This window comes from Epargyreus clarus, unplaced genomic scaffold, assembly GCF_041222505.1.
Source record: "Epargyreus clarus isolate Ecla_fem2 unplaced genomic scaffold, WU_Ecla_fem_2.2 ptg000007l, whole genome shotgun sequence".
Taxonomy (NCBI): domain Eukaryota; kingdom Metazoa; phylum Arthropoda; class Insecta; order Lepidoptera; family Hesperiidae; genus Epargyreus; species Epargyreus clarus.
The window spans coordinates 18044210-18060598 of record NW_027332215.1 but is presented as its reverse complement, the minus strand read 5'-3'; the positions used below and the strand labels follow the sequence as shown (position 1 = coordinate 18060598).

General features: G+C 35.2%; 1 protein-coding gene and 2 non-coding genes across 3 annotated transcripts in view; all 3 read right to left on the bottom strand.

Annotated features, from left to right (window-relative positions):
• On the bottom strand, positions 1-73 carry TRNAV-UAC (transfer RNA valine (anticodon UAC)). The gene has a single exon. It is a non-coding gene; the product is annotated as a tRNA-Val (tRNA).
• Positions 74-6420: 6347 nt separating this feature from the next.
• TRNAV-AAC (transfer RNA valine (anticodon AAC)) lies at positions 6421-6493 on the bottom strand. The gene has a single exon. It is a non-coding gene; the product is annotated as a tRNA-Val (tRNA).
• Positions 6494-11370: 4877 nt separating this feature from the next.
• The window catches only part of LOC140743576 (multidrug resistance protein homolog 49-like), a 35391-nt gene continuing 30372 nt past the window's right edge, over positions 11371-16389 (bottom strand). The window contains exons 23-26 of the mRNA XM_073074971.1: positions 13819-14028; positions 13266-13412; positions 12703-12811; positions 11371-12197 (exon numbers count right to left, since the gene is read on the bottom strand). Coding sequence (XP_072931072.1) covers positions 12109-12197; positions 12703-12811; positions 13266-13412; positions 13819-14028 — 555 coding nt within the window. The 3' untranslated portion in view covers positions 11371-12108. The remainder of the gene's footprint in view (positions 12198-12702; positions 12812-13265; positions 13413-13818; positions 14029-16389) is intronic.

Sequence of the window (16389 nt, the reverse complement as noted above, 5' to 3'; positions counted from 1 at the left end):
TGCCTCCAGAGAGAATCGAACTCCCGACCCATGGCTTGTAAGACCATTGCTCTATCCCCTGAGCTATGGAGGCTGTTGCTTTAAATTTCGAAAACTCCTATTGAGTGTGATCATTAGCTACAGCGCATGCGCGATTCTGTGCAGGGTAGCCCTTAGGACATTTTTTCTATTACGCGAGATTGTATCAGATTATAAAATGAGAAAAACATTGTATTACGTTATAAAAAGAGAAAAGTGAAAACCATCTCTTCTATGTGTAAAACACATAAAAACGGAAAACAAAATCAAAATCATACAGGATAAATGCCTCCAGAGAGAATCGAACTCCCGACCCATATCTCACTATCTAACCTAACAACATCTCATATCAAAATTAAAAATCTTTTGTTTTAAATAAATAGATTGACTTGTTAATCGTCCTAAACAATATAATTTAATTTAACTCTTTAACGCTCACCCTCACTTTTTTTTGAAATCTTAATAATCTATGATACTTATATGTTCTATGCCATAAAATTAGAGCGCTCGTATGACTTACTATCAATACAAAATCACTGGCCAGTAAACTGCAAACCGACGAAATATACTTTATTTTGTTAATAGAACATAAAAATTACATTAAGTTTCCAACTAGTATTTAGTAAAAGAACGTATACCTACTTAACATAGAACAATTGAAAAAGAAAGGTATCAAATATCGGCTAATTAATTTCAACCTTGAATGAAGATCAACTTAATTATTTATTGTAACTTTTTTTATAATATAAGAGTAGCAGACGAGCATGCAGTCCACCTGATGATAAGTGGCTACTGCCGCCCATGGACATCTGTATCAACCCCAGATAGGATTAGATATTCCTAACTGAGGTCGGGCACAGACGCGCCGCTACCCCTGAGGACTAAGCTGGAACGCCTCGGAAAAATCTGTCTCCCTTACCACACCCTTCAAAACGGAACACAGCAGCGCCTAACACTGCTGTTAATACCTAAAAGCAAACGTTCGATAGCGCGTTCTGCAAATAGCCTTCTATTGGCTCGGACTTGAAAGTCAAACAATCCTTTGTACCGTACGTCCTACACTGAGTTAATTATTTAGTAAATCTTGGAGACGTTCAGCGAGGGACCGGAATACATATTAATTTTAACTCGGCGTGAATCTGTTTAACTACTCTTTATGCATCCCCGCTTCAGCACAAGAACTATAAAGGGATTGAAGTACCTTTAACCTGGTTTTAGTACGATCGCCCCCATACATGAATTAACTCGCTACAGTGTTCGCGACCTGTGTGAGTATGTGTGTGAAACCATGCAAATGATATGTGTGCGGGTAGGTCACGTGGGAGAATATGCACGCACGACAAGAAAAACACACTTACTTTAATGTTAAGAATAATAATTAAGAGATGATTTTATAATTAACAGAATCCAAGTTATTATAATTAACGGAAACTTTTCATGCATCCACCCTAAACGTCTAATCCACCCCTTTACACCAGAAGACCTGACCTTATTTAGAGACCCTATAAAACAATAAGAGGCCCTAAAAAGTATTTGTCTAAACTATTTTGTATAATTTCCTGGGAAATAGAATAGGTAAATTCCTTAGAATAAAATACTATATTTTGATAAGATCAATTCTTTAAGACACTCTTTGTGGATTATATTCTATGTATGGAAAACTGAAATATGACATTACGTTTTATGTTGTTGATGTATTAAGAACGTAGGTTATCAATAGAAGAAGTAACTTATATAGTTTGCGTTATAAATAAAAAATATGTTATTATTAAACAATGCTAAAATAATAAAATAATAAATAATAAAATAGGAAATAAATTAAAAAAAAACTAAATCATCAAAATTAAAGTTTATTTACAAGACGTTTTACAATAATAATTACAACAAAAACATTATATATAACAATTAAAATAAATTTAACATCAAAATTTGAAATTAAACAGGGTATTTTTTTTTTTAAGTTATATGAAAATTTAAAAAAAATGCATTTCTGAAGCGGATAATGCTCTCGGGTGGATTTGAACCACCGTCTCCCGGCTTCTCAACCGAGCGCGCTAACCACTACACCACGGAAGCTACGTAAGCATTGGGCGAATTAGTCTACACTATAGTCCATTTCAAATGAACCGACTTATTTAGTAAACGTACAGACTTACTTGCAAATTTCATTATTTATCACAATATACATGTAAAACATAACACATATAGTTTCTAAATGAACTTCTCAATATTTTTACACTAAAAACTGACAAGTTTGGACATATTTTTGAAGAGCACCATATTAGGTAGAGATATTTATCTGAAGAACATTGCGCTTAACATTAAAACAAGGGGGCACTGTAAATTAATATGAACCGATATTGGATCTAATATAAAATTTAAATGTCCAAAGAACGTTTCGTAAGCGACAAGATATTATCTACAATCTTATAATCCTGTACTTAAATCTAATAATTCTCTTGAGACCAGCCCTATTTTTCATATTCAATCTTTAATACCGTTTTTCTCCCTCACTTGACAATCTTTAACTTATAAATTGAAAAAGCCAATAACTCTACCTACAAGTAAAGTGCTAACTAAATGACAGCCAAGCAACTTTTACCGACATCCAAAAAAATAGTTCACTTGTTTTATCTGTATAGACTACTAAAACTATGTAACTGATATTCAATGGCTCATAATTAATTACACATTATAATTTAACTGGGAAAATTGCACGTAGTTTAAATTCTATTCCTTTTTTGAAGTATGTCCTCCTATATCATATCACAGCGACAAGAGAACGCCATCTCGTGGTATATCTGACAAAATATATGTTTATGAACAAAACGTGTGAAAATTACTAACTTTGCTTATCCTTAGCTTACAAATGTTCTCGATAATCTTTATATTAGAACGTTACACGATTTTCACAAAACCATCACAATAGTAATAAGGTTATGATGTAAAGACAAAGATGATGCAATGACGACATAAATAAAACGGCTGAAATACCTTTAAAATTCAATACAAAAATACAAAAAGAGTTTTAACAGGGTAGCTAGAGATGGCGGAGGACCAAAATTATCGATTTTAAGCAATTAAACAATCTCGCAAGTAAGTCTCGCTGAATAGAAAATGTACATTAGTTCGTTTTTGTCACAATTTCGTTTTAAAATTGTTTTTTTTTTATTTCTGAACTGTAATTTAGACTTTCCACGTTTTCAAAATTAAAATATCATATCTTTTTTACGCGGGCGAAGCCCGTATATGACATACAAATAACTGTAATCGTAAATTCTTACCTTTAACAATTTTAACGATATAGTAGTATTAATATTTCATTACTAAAAGCTTTCTTTTTTCGTCACTGTGTATCTAAATTGGTCAAGCTTTCTTCAGAAACATACACTAAAACTCTAATTAGTGGACTGTAATGAAACTTCGTTTAAAATATAAGTTTCATGTAGGATACAATAATTATTATTTACACTATTCCATAGGAACCGTCCATGTTATATGGGGCCTTAAATACAGTGGTTCTTCCCATGGTCTCTGGCGCTGGGCGGTTAGAGCTCCCATTCTTGCCGCCCGCAACACCAGTAGTCCCCCTTTAGTCTCGTACGACAGGCAGGGGATACTGTAGCCCTCTTCTAGCCCAAAATCTTAATCCAAGGTCTATGTGTCTACCACATATCCATCACTAATCCACGCATAGCCACAACCATACTCCACGGAAGGACAAAATGTCGGCACGCAGTGTGTCCAAAGTAGTTGCGATGTACCTAATCAGTATACCAAAATGTAGGGCGATTTAAATAAAATTACGCATCATCATATATGAAATTTGCACCCGTCCACGTTGTCGTGTATAGATTGTCTGAATAGACGTTATCTGAAATTTCACGTTTCTAACTTCGAACCTAAAAGATTCCCGTATACATACATATAACACTTATTTTACCTCCTTAGTAGAATTTTAAAAACATTCCTATGTACATATGCGTCAATAAAAACTTTATCAGCAAATTTCTGAAAGCTAATATTCAACACCAGCGGTCGGCAATCCGCCACCCACGGGTGGTGTGTGGCCCGCGGGCGGCTGCGCGTTACTAATAATTGGCCAAGTGCAAGTCAAACCCGCACCTGGAGGGTTCCGTACAACCGATTTTTTTTTTTTTATTTCTAGTATTTAATATTGCAGCAGCCATTAAAGTACACACATTGTGAAATTTTGAACTGTCTCCTCTACCTCTAACGGTTCAAAAGTTAGTTGGAAAAATATCGAATAGCAGTTTGTTGTATGGAGACCTATGTTATTTTTAGTATTTGTTGTTATAGCGGCCACCGTTATGCATACTCGTAAGAATTTCAAATGTCTATCTATTACGGTTCCAGAGATGGAGCTCTGTGACACACGGACAAACGGATAGACAGCGAAGTCTTAGTAAAGGAGTTCCGTTTTTATCTTTTAGGTACGGAACCCTAAAAAACCGCAGTTCTGCACTTCAGCACGCGCAATACATTCCCATGTTAAAAATATATGTTACGAAGGCCCGTGGAATTTCGCCCTACACTAAACCTCTCTGCACTTTGTTCTTTTTCCAGACACGCCAAGGGAAGTAAAGTCAATAACGGTTTTTAAATAAACTTTCTTTACTTATAGGAATTGCTAAAAATGCTGAAACAGATGTGTAAACAGAAAGGCATAATGTAAACACCCTTTTGTAGCCGTCTTAAGGGTTGATCTAAAAAAACAGTGACCCAGATGTTTCATTGAGTCTAATGATAATTTTTCATAGTGGTTGCGTCCAAATTAACGGATTTTAAATAAAGTTCCAACCCCTATTTAACGGGTTGATTTTGAAATAATGGAAAAATAAGTTATATATTATTTACAACCTGAAAGCAAAATACCAATTTTCATAGACTTTGCTTCATAATCGGCTTACTTCTAAACAAACTTTCAACCCCTATATTACCCACTTAGATTTTCCATAAATGGTGTTAAAAAAGTTCTATCATTCCCAACCAGAAAGTCAATTGCCAATTTTAACAGTCCTTGCTTCCAAATTAACGGTTTTTAAAATAAAGTTCCATCCCCTACTAAACGTCCTTAAGGGTTAATTTTTCAAAAACGGTGAAGCAGGTGTTGTATTATTTTCAATCAGAAAGTAGAATACTAAATTACATAGACTTTGCTCTAAAACCTGCCAACTTCTAAACGAAGTTTCTACCCCTATTTTATCCTCTTAAAATCTACCCTGATTTTCCATAAACGTCGTTAAAGAAGATCTATTATTTCGTACCAGAAAGCTAAATCCTATTTTTACACTCCTTGTTTCCAAATAAACGGATTTTAAAATAAAATTCCACCCCCTATTAAACAACTTTAAGAGTTGATTTTCCAAAAACTGTGAAATAGGTATCCTATTATTTTCAATCAGAAAGCCAAATAACAATTTTCATAGACTTTGCTAAAAAAGCTGCGGACTTATAAACGAAGTTTCCACCCCTATTTTACCTTCTTAAGGGTAGATTTTCCAAAAATGGTGTTAAAGAAGCCCTATTATTTCGAACCAGAAAGCTTAATGCTATTTTTATAATCCTTGTTTCCAAATTAACGGATTTGAAAATAAAGTTCTATCCCCTATTAAACGAACTTAAGGGTTGATTTTCCAAAAACAATGAAATAGGTGTTTAATTATTTTCTACCAAAAAGCTAAATACAGATTTTCATAGAGATTAGATCAATACTGGGGGATTTTCATACAAACTTACAACCCTTATTTAACCCACATGGGGATTGATTTTCCATAAAAACGGTAGAACTAAAGTTCTATTATATTTAACCAGTAAAGCAATGGCTAACTTTCATAGTGCTGGCTTCCAAAATGGCAAAATTTTAAATAAGCTGTCCACCCCTATTTAACCACCTTTAGGGTTGATTTTGGAAAAACCCTTAGATTACATTTTTATTACTTTAATTTAGAAAGCTAAATACGAATTTTCATCCAACTTGCTTTAAAACTGACGGACTTTCATACTAACTTTCAACCCCCATTTTACCCCCTTAACGGTGGAATATCAAAAAAACCGTTCTTAGTGCGCATGTACATTATAAAATGAAGCTATATATCAAATTTCATGATTGTAGCTTCAGTAGTTTCGTCAAAACCTTGATTAATACGTTTTGAACGTGAGTATCTTTTCGCTTTTATATATATAGATAGATCATATTTTTTACGCGGGCGAAGCCGCGGGTTCTGCTAGTTTAAAATAAAATCGATGACACACATTGTTTGTTTGTTCTTTTTACACACAATTTAACATAAAACCTAATATTTACATACATTATAAAAAGAAAAAAAGTGAAAAAAAAAACACATAAAAACGGAAAAAAAATACATTATGAAAGACGCATGCCTCCAGGGAGAATCGAACTCCCGACCCATGGTTTGTTAGACCATTGCTCTATCCTCTGAGCTATGGAGGCTGTTGAATTAAATCTCGAAAACTCCTATTGACAGTGATCAATAGCTACAGCGCATGCGCGATACTGTGCAGGGTAGCCCTTAGGACATTTTTTCTATCACGCGTGTTTGTATCCACATGCTGTCCGCGATCATAAAACTTGCACGATATCGTTTCATAGATACTTTTCTGAAATAATTATATCTTAAATTGATACTTTTAATTGTACAACGGGTTTATGATTGCGTACGTGTTTTGCCTGCACGTGAGTTTTTGCTGCAGTCTTTTCGCTGTCCGTAGTACTAAATGTGGCTGTAGAAAAGTAGGATTACAGTGTTTTTCAGCGTGTACCAATTGCCATGGTCTGTCTTGCTCAAATGTTTAATTAAATACAAGAGAGGAAGAATCGTATGATCTTGATGAAGAGGCAACTGATTCGTCTTCATTTGAACAACTTCTGAAGAAGATCAAAACATGATTCTTTAAGTTGAGTATGAAGAGTATAAATCAGATTAAAGTAACAAAAAAAAAAAACGACACTTGAACTCAATAACCAATATCAATAATCTTCGTGGAATAGTCCTCCCGGGGAAACCACGTTAAAAAAACGCGCTATGTACGCTATTTCACAGGTGGTGTGGATATCATATAAAACGTAAATTTTACAAGCGCAATATCTGAATAATGATTGGTTCGAAAGAAAAAAATATAAGCACAAAATTATAAGAGAATTTTAAGAGCTACAACTTTGGCCTGAGGTACTTATCGATAAAACTTACCGTTTTCGAAAAAAATCCAAAAAACCTAAAATTTTGACGTTTGACCACGAATAAGTGCCGACGCACACATCGGTTCGATGGGGACTTTTGACACTTTATTTGTAATGGTAAACCCAAGGTCTCTACGAAAATTTAGCTTTCCCGGAATTTTTGCTATTTCAATAGGGAATATGCACATTTTTATTTTATTATTTAACACTTTTTATTATTTAAACCACTTATCACATCGTTTTAACATAGTAAAAAATATAAACAATTTTATTAGTGTTTGAAATATTTTTTTAAAAAATATTTAAAGTATCAATAAAATTTGACATATTTGAACGCAGCCATTTTACGCGCTCTTTGAATGACGTCACGTAGCGTCATTTGTATTGATATTGATGATAACTGTATGCACATAAAGGTATTATTTAACGTTTTTAGGTTTCATCGCTATTTACATAATGGGAAACGCTAAATAACCACTTTATAAATATTTCCTAGAGGTATTGTGCAAAACCACTACTATAAATACATTATTTAGTGATTTTTCTGTTGCAAAAGATGTGAAAATGCGAAAAAAGTGGTGCATGTTTATAAAGAACAGATAAAGTATCTCCAAAATCGCATTAACATTTGCATTTTCCTGTAAACAAACAATAATTTTAGGTACATAATTTTAAAATATTGCATTGATCAGATACTTCGTTAGGTACTTATCGACTTCTACATAAAACACTATTATTTGAAACACACAAAATGCATTATCATTTATTATAATATTATAAAGATAGGTTAATAATAACAATATAAGTTATGATCAGTTTAATATTTCTGAATTGACCTATGCATAAAAACCAGTTTATCCATTTTGCATATTTTAGGTATACAATCCGATTGTGCATGTCATCATCATCAACCCATTATTGTCACACTGCCGGGCACGGGTCTCCTCTCAAAATGAGAAGGATTAGGCCATAGTCCATCGCGGGGGCCAAGTGCGTATTGGTAGATTTCACATACCTTTGGATTTTTTATATAGTTTCATGTAGAATACAATAATTACTATTTACACTATTTCATAGGAATCGTCCATGTTATTCTCCGACCAATAAAGTACCTAACCATTATGCAAACCCCCTCTTACAATTTTTGTTGTTTAGCTTAAGTTATGCGGCCTCATATACAGTGGTTATTTCCAGGGTCGCTGGCTGGGCGGTTAGAGCTCTCATTCTTGCCGCACGCAACCCCCTTTCAACCAGAAGTCCCCCTTTAGTCGTCCCTTACAACAGGCAGTGGATATTGTAGCCCCGTTCTAGCCCAAAGTTTTAATCAAAGGTCTATGTGTCCACTACATCACCATTATTAATCCACGTATAACCACAACCATACCCCATGGCAGGGGCAAAACATCGGCAAGCATTGTATCCAAATAGGTTGTGATGTATTCAGGATACCAAAATATCCATAATAGTGTGTAAAGAGAAAGACATGCTGCATACACCCTTTCATACCCGTCTTAAGGGTTGATCTAAAAAAAGAAAAACAGTGACTCAGATGCTTCACTGTGTCTCATGATAATTTTCATAGTGTTTGCTTCCAAATTAACGGATTATATAACAGTTCAAATCCTTATTTAAAGACCTTAAGGGTTGATTTTCCAAAAACGGTCACATAGGTGACCTATTATTTTCAATCAGAAAGCCGATCAGAAAGTCAAATTTCATTGACTTAACTTAAAATCTGTGGACTTCTAAACGAAGTTTTTACCCCTATTTTACCCTCTTAATGGTAGATTTTCCATTAACGGTGTTAAAGAGACTCTATTATTTCGAACCAGAAAGCTAAATGCTATTTTTATAGGTCTTGATTCCACATGAACGGATTTTAAAAAAAGTTCCATCCCCTATTAAACGACCTTAAGGGTTGATTTTCCAAAAACGTGAAATAGGTGTCCCATTGTTTTCAATCAGAAAGCCAAATAAGAATCCAAATAAAAATTGTCATTGACCTTGCTTCAAAATCAGCGGACTTCTAAAAGAAGTTACTGCACCTATTTTATACTCTTAAGAGTAGATTTTCCATAAACGGTGTTAAAAAGTTATATCATTCCCAACCAGAAAGCCAATTGTTAATTTTTACAGTCCTTGCTTCCGAATTAAAGGTTATTAAAATTAAGTTCCATCCCCTATTAAACGACCTTAGGGGCTGATTTTCCAAAAACGGTGAAATAGGTGTCCTATTATTTCCAACCAGAAAGCCAAATGCAAATTTTTATAGTCCCTGCTTCCAAATTAACGAAGTTTGAAATAAAATTCCAATCCCCTTTTAATAACCTTTAGGGATAATTTTCCAAAAACAATGAAATAGGTGTTTAATTATTTTCTACCGAAAAGCCAAATATCGATTGTCATAGAGATTACATCAAAACTGGGGGACTTGGATACCAACTTACAACCCTTATTTAACCACATAAGCTTTGACTTTCCATAAACGGTAGAATTAATGTTCCACTATATCTAACCATTAAGGCAATGGCTAACTTTTATAGAGCTAGCTTACAAATTGGCAAAGTTTAAAATAAGCTGTCAACCACTATTTTACCAACTTAAGGGTTAATTTTACAAAAATGGTGAAATAGGTATTCAATTGTTTTCTATCGAAAACATCGGGGTTTTCATAGCGTTAACATCAAAATTGGGGACTTTCATACAAACTTACAACCCTTATTTAACACTCATAGGAGTTGATTTGCCATTAAAGGTTTTTTATTATTTTAAATCAGCTAGCTAAATATCAATTTTCATCGAGATTGCTTTAAAATTGACGGACTTTCATACTAACTTTCAACCCCCTTTTAACCCCATTTACGGTGAAATATCAAAAAATCCGTTCTTATTGCGCATCTACAGTATAAAATGAAGCTATATTCCAAATTTCAAGATTCTATCCTCAGTAGTTTAGCCAAAACCTTGATTAATACGTTTTGAAGTGAGTATATATCTTTATATATATAGATAGATTATGATAAAAGTACCTTAGTCGCTAGTAGACATCCAGCATAATATGATGTGTGGAATCGTATATGTCTGTCATATATTAAGTAACGCAAAGCTTTCTCCCGCGATCTTTGAAATGTTTAAAAAACTACAATATTTGTTGATATAATTTGTACTTTCAACCCTTTAATTACTTCTCTAATATATTATGATTAGCGTATTATCGTTATTGATTATGCTGAAAGTATACTACTATAGGTAGTTTTAACAAATTAATGAGTTCGTTAAAATGAAAAAGAAAACTAAGTTCATTTTATATTCTTCCAAGTTGTGGGTATCATCCATACGAAGACCTCAACCTAAAAACGCACCTTACGCTTCCACTCCCGCGTTGCACATTGCAATTGTGCCATTTAAAGTATACTTGACATATACCACATTATTTTTATATTCTCTCATATTGTCATGCCAAATAGCTGAGATCATTGATATAGTTATTGTAACTTACTTTTAACTTTTTATGTATTATGTGCATAATTAATGTCTAGTAACCATACAACTATTTTATTGATAATGTAGATTTGGTGTCTATAGACCTAATAAAAGACTACTAATATAAAATCTTTCTGGCTGTCGATATTTTATCTTATTGATGTAGTAGATGTAACGTTTAAGTAATCATTACCATTTCATGTATTTCTGACTTAATATGTATACTTTACTTAATTTCGATTCAATGATGTTTTGATGTAAACTTATTCTATAAGATTCGCTAGGGAAAGTTGGGGATTAACAACTAGTTACAGTAAATAGTGAGGAATGTTGCCAAACAGATTAATCATCGCAAAAGGGACGAACGATACGTGAAATCATTAGAATGATATACATTGTCTATGTGTACAGTTATATCGTTACGCCTATGTCCATCTATATTGTTTCCCAAATGCCATAAATCGTTTACTAAAGTGCCAAAGTAACAGCGACAGATATTTTAGCCAGATATCATCTGTTAAGAATGCGTACAGGGTAATGACAAAATGAAAGATTGGGAGCGTGATATTGTAAGTAGATTTTAGAACCTTATTCTTGGCTTGTAGTTGTGGATTATGATAAATTTTGGAAATATTAAAGTACAGAAAATAATTGTCTATAGATTTATTTATTTCAATTCCTAACATTCCTACAACTATATCACTATTTTTAATAACAATATGTCAATAAGTAGATCTTAAGTCACAATTACAAAAATAAAATGGCGTAACATTGAACAAACCGTTCGCGATAACTTGAGACTGAACCTTGGTTTGAATGTAGTCATTTTTTAATATCGCCGTTTTTCAATTAAACTTGAGTTATACTCAAATAGATTAAATACATAATAGGGCTATAGACCGGACATTACCAAGATTTTCAAACAAAACCTTTCCTGTTTCACATTGACATCACCTGGGATAGATTCACGTGGGATAATTACTGCAAAACAAATTATTGCCAACTTGTAATAATTCTTGGATTTCTCTATTCCAGCCCATTTCTGGTCTATTGCTCCTATATACATAGTTCAATGCCTTTGGTTATAAGGTTGCTTATTCACTCTTTCTAATAAAAACCTGACAAAATCTATTATTCCTTTTTGTACAAACGCAACGCTGTAACCGTTCACGTTCACATCTCAAGTTATTGAGCACGGGTGCTTCCAAAATAATTATTTAAAAGAACATTGGCTTAAAATTGTATTTTTTCGAATACTTTGATCTTTTGAAGCGTCAATGTATAATTTTTAATTATATCTTAATCTATAATTTACAATGTATTATCGAACTAGTGCTGTAATGTGTGTAGATCCTTAAAATAGCAATTTCAATTATTGGGCGTTTCTACGCCATGTGTTGCCCTTTACACATTCTCCAGTAGATGCCTTTCAAGTTAATCAGCTCCGAATGGGATCCGCGTTCAACTATCTTACCTGAAATTATAGTAATTGTTGGTTATTCTTCTTAAAATTAACTTAAATTTTAATGTTACTATAGGGGTAAGATGATTTCAGACGAAATACCATTTTAGTTTTCATAAGAACATGAAGTTTCACAATAGATTTTATTTTACATTGGTCTTTTCACTGGAATAGGCAGCTGGCTGACATTTTTATATAATAAGGGGCACTGCGAGCGTTGAAAACAATAACGAGGCCAGAATACCTCTGAAATTAGCTTAGTACAAAATGTTTATGAAGTTTGCTGATAACCCGAGCGACTGCAGGGTATTTAGAGAATAAAGGTACCTTATCAATCTATCTTGTCTACGGGAACTGAGACAAGATCATTTTACTCAAGTCATGTACAAGCTTCAGGATATTGTTTATATACGTAATGTTTTTAATATACGCAGGCAAAATAAATGATAATACAAACTATCATCGTGCAATTATAAACTATAAGAATTTGTCTATGGTTTTATAAAATGGAACGTACCCTTGTCTAAAACACATATCAAATCCGCATCCTTGATGGTGGAGAGTCGGTGTGCGATGGTGATACAAGTTCGACCTTTAGATGCTTTTTCTAAAGCCTCAGAGACGGCCTGAAAAAATAAGTTATTTAATTAAAGATCCTAGTTATAAGCTCTTACCATATCATCAGACATCATCATCATCAACCCATTCCTGTCCCACTGCTGGGCACGGGTCTCTTCTCAGAATGAGAAGTATTAGGTCATAGTCTACCGCGCTGGCCAAGTGCGAATTGGTTGACTTCATATACCTTTGAACATTTTAGATTTCTCAGGTGCGCAAGTTTCCTCGCGTGGTTCCGTCACCGTTTAAGTTAGTGATAATTAATTTCTAATACGCACATAATTTTGAAAAATCAGTGGTTTTTGCCTGGGATTTGAACCACGGACCCGAACTTGATCTATATCAAGAGGCCGAGTTTCCTAACCACCAGGCTATCACTGCTTCAATTTCGTGCCTTCTCTCTTCTCATATCTTCTTACCTGATACGTGGCGTTGCTGTCGAGGTATTAATTTCTTACTTACTCTTTCACTGTTAGCGTCCAAAGCAGACGTAGCTTCGTCTAGAAGCAGGAGTCGTGGTGACCGGATGAGAGCCCTGGCGATGCAAACACGCTGCTTCTGTCCGCCGGACAACTGAGCGCCGTTCGAGCCCAAGTTGGTGTCATAACCCTGCCAAGAATTGTATATCTTATCTGTCTTCATTCATGTTTATTAGTTATTATTAACAATATTAAAAATATATTCCTGCGACCTTCAGAATTGTTATTTAAAATAATTAATATTAAGTAGGTGAAAGATAACTCATAGTAGGATTTAAGTTGAAGATGATGATGATAATATGACTGTTTGGACGCCAACTTTTAAGATCTGTCTGGAAAACATACAGATCAGATATGTAGCCACACCTGAGGACTAAGATAGTCCCTCATAAGTCTGCCACAAGTTTCCACTGAAACGCGGAAACAGCATCACGTGAGAAGGGGTGACGGTAGTACCAGCCCGTACGAACCACACTTGTTTCACCACCTTTTAAACTTTGTGCTGTGTATTAAAATATAACATAAAGCAAATTTACCTTTGGTAAGGACACAATGAAGCTGTGTATATTAGCGGCTTTGGCGGCGCTGATGACCTCATGCATAGAGACTTTTCTGTTGTTGTCGCCGTACGCAATGTTCTCGGCTATGGTCTTGTCGAAAAGCACGGGTTCCTGTTGCACCACGCCCAGCTGCCGCCGGAGTCTGGGGAGGGTCATGGAGGAGCGGGTGTCTCGCCCATCAAGCTCCTGTTTAATATTTTTGTGATAGAAATTGGAGAAAATTATTTATATACCTGCTACTAATAAAGACGATTGGGAAGTATGTCAATGCATGCATTGCAATTTATTTGCTTGTGAGAGACAGTGTATATGTGTATGACATGTGTATGTTTATAAACTTAAACTGTTCGTTATCCTTCTAAACAACTATACTTATCGGGAATACTGCTTTTAATACAGACATACAAGAGGACGAAATAATGAAGCCACCTTCATTAGTACCTACTCGTTAATTGTAAACTGCTTTTAGTTGTTTTAGGAGACTCAAACTAAGAATTGTAATTTATTTTGTTCACCTGTTCTGGCGTAGACAGAATGGAGGAATTAAAGAAATGAACCATGTGATCTAATTTGTAACTATTACCTACATGGAATAACAATATTCGAATTTAATCGTATAGTCGCATACTTTCATTTTATCTCTTATAACTATAGTTTAGCTCTAACAGAATGTAAAGGTATTTTGCCGATCCACAAAGATAAATCAATGTCGGCGAAAAACGGTACATATGAAAATATCACGTAAGTCTTTTAAAAAATTGTGAAGACCAAAAATCACACAAGTATTTACTAGTAGTTTACACGACGCATTATCGAAATAATATAAGTTTTAATAAAAAAAACAATTACTTAAAAATTAAGAAAAGAACTTTATTGTTTACAAAATATTTCTGGTAATTAAAACAAGTTATAGTATTATTTCTTCCATTTTGCAGAAGAAAAAAAGTACAGACTGTGCAGAGATTTTATGTGTTTTGATAAAAATTTAGGGGTTAATCGTTGTGTTAATAAGATAATGCCAAGAGTAAGGCGTTCAAGTATCGGTCGACGTACGCATAACGCAAATCGTTTTTGGCGCACGCCAGCTGGAGCCCCAACATCTTTATCCTGCCAACCACCAGTGCCACCGCTTCAGCGGCAAAACGGGCAGCCTCCTCGTAGTTACACCCCGGGGCCGTGACCAGCTTGTCATCCGCATAGCAAGTCACAGTAGCCCCCGGGGGTAAGTTACCCCACAGCTCCCAGTCGTATCCGATGTTCCACAGAAGCGGACCAAGAACCGACCCTTGTGGAACACCACACGTCATCTGCCGACTGAGTGCGTGTCCTCCGTGCCCCGGGTACGTTATGTACCTATCGGAGAGATAGACTCCAACGCTCCGGCTAAGGTAGAGAGGCACCTTATGATACTTTAGTGCCTCTCTAACGCTGGCCCACGGCGGGGTGTTGAAGGCATTTGCTATGTCGAGCGAAACAACCAACATCGCCCCGCGTCGAGCAACCGCCTCATCCGAGACGGCCTTTACGTGCATAAAACCATCGATGGTCGATCTGCCCTCTTGGAAACCAAACTGGTTGCGGATAGGTTGGGCCCTACCTCTCCTAGATGCCTGATAAGGCGACCTGCCACAATACGCTCGAAAAGTTTGTCAGCCTCATCAAGCATCACATATAGACCATATGACGAAGGATTAGGCCGCCCGTCTTCCACTGTCTTGGGACCGATCCCGACATCAGATAGGCATCCGATAGCCTGCGAAACCGGTCCCCGAGCTCCTGAAGAGCTATAACCCAGGCGCGGCCAGGTATTCCATGCGCCCCGGAGCCTTATTCTTTTCCCGGAACCTTAAAATGGCCGCGCCCAGTTCCTCCTTCGACACTTTTGGCACCTCCGACTTCTCCGATCCTAAAGTGTAATCGGAAGGTGCCATTGTCGGAGAAGAGTGTGCCACTCTGGCTGGAAATAGAGTGGACACCCCCTCCTCCAGTAGCTGAGGCTGGAGAGTCTCATTAGAGTAGTGCCATTTTGTTTAAAATACCCGGAATATTTACTACGGAACTATAAAATGTATGCATAAGTTGTGTTGTTATCTGAACTTTTTAGGTAATTGTTTAATATGTAAATGTAAAGGACAATGCCCATGAAAGTATGGACCGCCGTCCAGAGTTGCATTAAATTGAAACTTATTGTGGACGATGTATAATTAAGCAAATACTACCACCAATAATTATTTTAAGATCAGCACCCGGGTTCTGAAGTTATTTACCGAAATGTTACATAACCTCAAAATCGAAAATATTCGACGATAGATTGATGGTCGGTTTTAACTGATAGTAGGTACCTATAATGTAGTTCGATTAACATATTCCATTTACTTTTAGAGGTAGTAGGTAAAAAAACCTAAAATAATCCTAAAAACCTAAAATAATGAATTCCGAGAATAAAATACCGCCATTTTAATTTTTAAGAACAACAATCAACATTTGTCTTATTTTATCTTAAATGGAACCCCCTTGTTCAAAAAAAAACTATTCTGATCGACAAAC